At 40.2% G+C, this 6,000-nt stretch overlaps 2 protein-coding genes across 2 annotated transcripts in view; one reads left to right on the top strand and one right to left on the bottom strand.

The window, feature by feature from the left end:
- LOC113468778 (tyrosine kinase receptor Cad96Ca-like) overlaps window positions 1–1,180 on the top strand; it is a 43,876-nt gene extending 42,696 nt beyond the window's left edge. Inside the window, exon 12 of the mRNA XM_026825944.1 lies at window positions 871–1,180. Coding sequence (XP_026681745.1) covers window positions 871–1,170 — 300 coding nt within the window. The 3' untranslated portion in view covers window positions 1,171–1,180. The remainder of the gene's footprint in view (window positions 1–870) is intronic.
- Window positions 1–3,934, bottom strand: part of LOC103512508 (anoctamin-10-like) — a 26,658-nt gene extending 22,724 nt beyond the window's left edge. The window contains exons 1-3 of the mRNA XM_008477269.2: window positions 3,917–3,934; window positions 3,261–3,436; window positions 2,145–2,392 (exon numbers count right to left, since the gene is read on the bottom strand). Of these exons, the coding sequence (XP_008475491.1) occupies window positions 2,198–2,392; window positions 3,261–3,353 (288 nt within the window). The 5' untranslated portion in view covers window positions 3,354–3,436; window positions 3,917–3,934 and the 3' untranslated portion in view covers window positions 2,145–2,197. The remainder of the gene's footprint in view (window positions 1–2,144; window positions 2,393–3,260; window positions 3,437–3,916) is intronic.
- Between the last annotated feature and the right edge of the window lie 2,066 nt (window positions 3,935–6,000).

Raw genomic sequence — 6,000 nt, 5'->3', positions numbered from 1 at the left:
AGGTTTTCAGTCAGCTAAACAAAAATTCAAGTTCTACATTTAAGCAACCTTGGTGAGTTCGGTTCATTTTGGTGAAATAAACAGTTGACCATATTGATCAAGACAACATTGAACTTTGCAACTGCAACTTTGTAACTGAACTTTGCAACACGTTCAAGATAACGTGTTGATAGATTGGTGGATTTTTTAATTACAGAGTCGTTTTGTGAACAAACGAACAAAGTTCGCCCCAGGTGTGTGTCGAACCCGTGACAACTGACAAGAGCTTAATTTCCGTATAGGGTAAGTGTACCATTTATTCGCCCACCTAATACCATTTATTGGCCCACCTGTACCATACGCCACATAAGTCTGAACTGGACGATTTTTTTCAAGATCCAATTTCATCACCGTCATTCTGCTATCAAGTAGCACGCGGCATGCAGTTCCTATCCTCTCGAGGGGTAAGTGCATGTGGGAAGTAGACTGTCAGGCGCGAAGAGTCGTTTTGTGAACAAACGAACAAAGTTCGCCCCAGGTGTGTGTCGAACCCGTGACAACTGACAAGAGCTTAATTTCCGTATAGGGTAAGTGTACCATTTATTCGCCCACCTAAAAAACGTACCATTTATTGGCTCACCATACGCCACATAAGTCTGAACTGGACGATTTTTTTCAAGATCCAATTTTATCAAAAGAAAGGGCTTAAAGACTGCTATCGAACCAGTGCTATTCAAAAATTGTAGTCGTAAAAACAAAAATTAGAAAAATAAATTTGGGCAGGTGGGCCCAAAAATTAGAAAAATAAATGTGGGCAGGTGGGCCAATAAATGGTACGTTTTTTAAGTGGGCGAATAAATGGTACACTTACCCTACTCGTCTACATTTCAGATTATTCACCGAGACCTAGCAGCGCGTAATGTTCTCATCGGGGAGAATCATTGCTGTAAAGTGGCGGACTTTGGGTTTGCGCGAGACCTTATGACTAGTAGTGTGTACGAACGTAAGTCAGAGGGTAGACTACCCATACGATGGATGGCACCAGAGTCTCTCTATGACAACATCTTCTCCGTCAAGTCCGATATTTGGAGCTTCGGCGTTCTCATTTGGGAGATAGTGACATTGGGTTCTACACCGTACCCGGGGATGGCGGCCGCTGAGGTTATGAAGAAGGTAAGTCATGGGGGTTGAATGAGAGATAGAGGCAAAATATTTCTAATAATCTAAATTTAAATCATAATTCAGAGCAAGGTACCTAATATTATACACATACGAGTAGAATCTAGGTTCATGGCTTTGGGTATCTAGTTACCTATTGAATAGTAGGTACCTATGAATTCAGTTGTGGTGAAGCTGAGAGCTTCTTCACAATTTTTGTGGATATCACAGCATTACTAAGAGCCTCCTCTACTATTTCTGACATTTCTATAATTTTTCTTTTTACTCTGGTAATGCCGTCACTGGTAGCTACTCGATTAAAGAAGTTGCAGGGTCCTATGGCTCCAAAACTGAGATTCACAACCATAAACTAATCAGATTTATTATTTTTTAAAGAGGTTTGATAAACGGAACTGTAACTTATCGTCCATCCTATTTGAATATGCCAAGCTCTGGGCATCCAATGATAGTTGCGTTCCATCAGCTATTGTGTTCATCAGTCCTACATAACCCAAAATCCGCCCCGGGCGGGAATCGAACCCGCGGCCTAGCGCTTACAAGGCAGACGCACTACCAACTAAGCTAACTAGGCTGGCCCAACATGGAATGGTCGTACGAGTATTTTCCAGCTCCTTCTTGAGTAAAGCAATATCATAATGTAATGGTAATAATGAATCCCTAGAAGAAGTAGGTTACATACAGGTATTGATTGATATTTCAATTACAGTCGATCAATTCGAATTTCAAGGGACCTGATTTTTTTTCCCGAATTATCGAGAGTTTCGAATTATCAACTTCTTAATGGTACCCTACGATTTCAAATGGGAGAGAAATCTTTACGGGGTTGAGTGGATTGAAAAACATTACAAGTATTTAAGCACACTCCATTTGTCAAAGGTCTAAGTTTTCCTTACCCTTGGGATCAATTCAACTTTTAATTTGAAGAAACTATTCACTGATGAAATTTTGTAAAGAAATGAAACAATAAGATATTTTATAAAACTCACCTGATTTTTGAGCGCTTGTCGTGACTGGTAATTGAGCTTGGCCAATGCGACTCTCACCCAGTGTGGTTTATCTGAGATACAATACACTTGGTGTAAGTTTTCCAGGCAGGATATTGAGGTTGCATTTTCCCGGTGACAGTATCCTCTCCCATTTTACCATGGAACGTAGGCCGAGGCGTATCATCCAGACTAGTCATGTTGATTGTACCCCATTGAAACGCCAGCTCTGAACATTTCCTATTCCACATCTGTCTGGCACAGCGCAAGTCAAGATATAATACAACAGAAATCACAACATCAATAGAAATCACAATATCGATGGTGTCCATGATGATACAATGGAAAACACAATATCATGCCATTGCAATATGCAGCATAGAAAACAGGACAGCATTACTTAAGCAGAAAAGAACCATATACAAATAAGGCAATTCCCCTTGTGGATGGTTCTTTCTGTTTAATGCGGTTCAACACAAGAAATTAAATAAATTGAATTCAATTGAAAATAGGTACAAAAGTCTTAACGCGGTACTTTTTGAAGCAAAAAATGGTCATCTGTACATTCCACAACTTCAGGCTGGATGAGGTTTATGTGAGTAGGCGGCGTGTCACAGAATGGAAAGAAAAATTTCCGTCACTGAAGACTTTCATCTTCTACTTTCAAGAAATATTGCAGCTTGATACCGCTTTCGCATTACTTTAAGGCACCCTCATTCACATCCATGCCTATCCAGGAACGTAAAAGTTTGATCAGAAAATTTCCGCTCCAGTGGCCCAGAGTACATTGAATACACAGAAGAATGCTAACATGGACAAATGCAGACTTACCACAAGGAATCCAGTGGCCCAGAGTACATTGAATACACAGAAGAATGCTAACATGGACAAATGCAGACTTACCACAAGGAATCCAGTGGCCCAGAGTACATTGAATACACAGAAGATTGCTAACATGGACAAATGCAGACTTACCACAAGGAATCCAGTGGCCCAGAGTACATTGAATACACAGAAGATTGCTAACATGGACAAATGCAGACTTACCACAAGGAATCCAGTGGCCCAGAGTACATTGAATACACAGAAGAATGCTAACATGGACAAATGCAGACTTACCACAAGGAATCCAGTGGCCCAGAGTACATTGAATACACAGAAGATTGCTAACATCTCTGGAGATACAAGTAACTGATAGAATCCTAATATCATGGGAACCACTAACGAGTAGGAGTAGAAGTTGAGAAAGTGGAAGTAGAGAGCTATGGACTCGCCGAAATATGCGTGGATATCCTCTGAAATGACAATACAATAGCATGGTTAGACCAGAATAAAGTAAAATGGAATATGGTAAACATTCTAAAGCAAATCAAGCGTCCCGGGAGACGCGCGAACGTCAATACTTCGGACAAGAAATAGTTTTCATGGTTTTTCGGCATTTTCATCAGAATTTTATTCACGCCAGCCTATGTGGATTGGATGGTAGCGTAACGGCGTTGTAAGCGCAACAATGTTGCGGGTTTGATTCCCGCCCGGGGCGAACTTCATCCTAAACAGATAAGGTTCGTTCTCAGAATATCTGGCTTTCTCCTATCCTGTCCTCCTCCCTTTTTGCTTTCGGGACGATAAAACTTCCGCTGTTACAGATCCCTCTATCCAACCTCTACAGAAAAAGCAAGGGAGATTGTTCTTCTCAATACATCAGAGGAAAGATATTGATGATCAATTGATCAGTAGACTTACCAAAGGGTTGATCTTAGGATCATTGGACTTACCAAAGGGTTGATCTTTGGATGTTCTTTTTCCAACTCACTGACTCACTCTTTACACATCTCTACTTTTATAAGCTGTTCCATTTTGAGGTGTTCCACAAGCCGCCAAATTTAGAAAGCTTTTCTGCGTTCGTGTAAAATGATATAAGTACCAAGTCCTAAGGATTTGTTTTGTTCTGTTGGAAAACAGGGAGGGGGAGTTTTTTTTTTAATTTAAGCAAGGGTCTATTGTAATTTATTTTTGAAAATATTGTACCAAATACATGAGACCTTGCTTAGACTGCGGGGGTAAAGGGACTTTTCAGTCTCATTCTGGCAGTATAAGCAGGGTATATTCTATTCTATTCTATTTATAACTAAAGATTTACCTCATAAGGATCAAGTTGAGATTCTCTCTTGGTCTGAGTTATCCTGGGATCATCCGAATTCAACTCGGGTAGATCAATATCGTCACTAACACAAGTCTTATTCTCTCCTACATGTCTATGTCTTAGATCATCCCCCTGTATATTCTTCAATAGCGGTATCTTATCACTGGAGATATTAATAAGAAGTTATGGTCCCTAAAAGTACAGAAGTACTTACAGGGATGATGAAGAATAATCATGTTAAGAATATTGTAAAGAAAGAATCAAACTTATTATTATTATTATTATTATTATTACCACTGGGCTAACCTTGTCTATTTATAACTAAAGATTTACCTCATAAGGATCAAGTTGAGATTCTCTCTTGGTCTGAGTTATCCTGGGGTCATCCGGATTCAACTCGGGTAGATCAATATCATCACTAACACAAGTCTTATTCTCTCCTACATGTCTATGTCTTAGATCATCCCCCTGTATATTCTTCAATAGCGGGATCTTATCACTGGAGATACGTTTAGTGATACTGGCGATGGAGACCTTGTGCTGTGTGTATTGTAGAATGAGAGGCAGTATGGATTCTTGTAGATTGTTGATCAGTTGATAGATTGTCAGGAGGACGGCGAGTTGCTGAAATACACAAACAGAGATAAGCTAAGTTGTTGTAGCGGCTTCAGCTGTAGTCGAATGGAGATAGCAGAATAAAAAAAAAAGATGAGTACTGGAGATACGTTTAGTGATACTAGCGATGGAGACCTTGTGCTGTGTGTATTGTAGAATGAGAGGCAGTATGGATTCTTGTAGATTGTTGATCAGTTGATAGATTGTCAGGAGGACGGCGAGTTGCTGAAATACACAAACAGAGATATGCTAAGTTGTTGTAGCGGCTTCAGCTGTAGTCAAATGGAGATAGCAGAATTAAAAAAAAAGACGAGTGTTCCACCGCCGTTTTTATTTCGTAGCAACGAAACAACTGCTACATTAGATGCATGTGGCCTGTGTCGTAGCATGCCCATCCCGTAGTATGCCTCTTATCAGATGGGCGAGAAAAGAACAATACTTCCCATTTAGGTGCTGAGTCAACACGAGAACACCAGAAGGTAACCCGTTGAAATATTTGCAATCGAAAGGAAATCTTTTTCTACCATACACCGGGGTGATGGTCTCTAGCCATGTTTAATGGGCTCGTCCTGAACCGCAGTCAACCATTATGAGAACTTGTACTTGTTCTTTAAAAGCAGAGAAAACCCTTTGAAAACTGTCAGCTAGCTAGGCTGGTTAGGGCTTTTTCAGTTCTTACACTTTTTTTATAGGACTTAAAGTTGGCACGTACCTTACTCTTTGGTATTGGACGTTTCGGGTCTGAATTCCAGACCCGTCTTCAGCAAATTGTCAATGAAATTCTGATATTTTAAAATATCAGAATTTCATGTGCGGTTCATTTTCGTTGAATGTTATCTGTTTCGCATTTCCGTTTTTTTATGTTCTAATTGACAAGTTCGTGGAGCTCGCGAATGATAACACATTGACAATTTGCTGAAGACGGGTCTGGAGTTCAGACCCGAAACGTCCAATACCAAAGATATCTTCAGCAGTTTCTAGGAGACGTATAGATCGCGCTGATATGTGTAGGATGAGACCCTGCCGCGAGAAGAGAATCGAGATTTAGGGGGTTACAACCTGTGTGGTGTAGTGGTTAAGGCTTTGGACTTTGAATCTAGA

Source organism: Diaphorina citri, unplaced genomic scaffold (assembly GCF_000475195.1).
Source record: "Diaphorina citri unplaced genomic scaffold, Diaci psyllid genome assembly version 1.1 scaffold845, whole genome shotgun sequence".
Lineage (NCBI taxonomy): Eukaryota > Metazoa > Arthropoda > Insecta > Hemiptera > Psyllidae > Diaphorina > Diaphorina citri.
The sequence above is the reverse complement of the archived record's forward strand: the minus strand, read 5'-3'. Positions and strand labels throughout refer to the sequence as shown.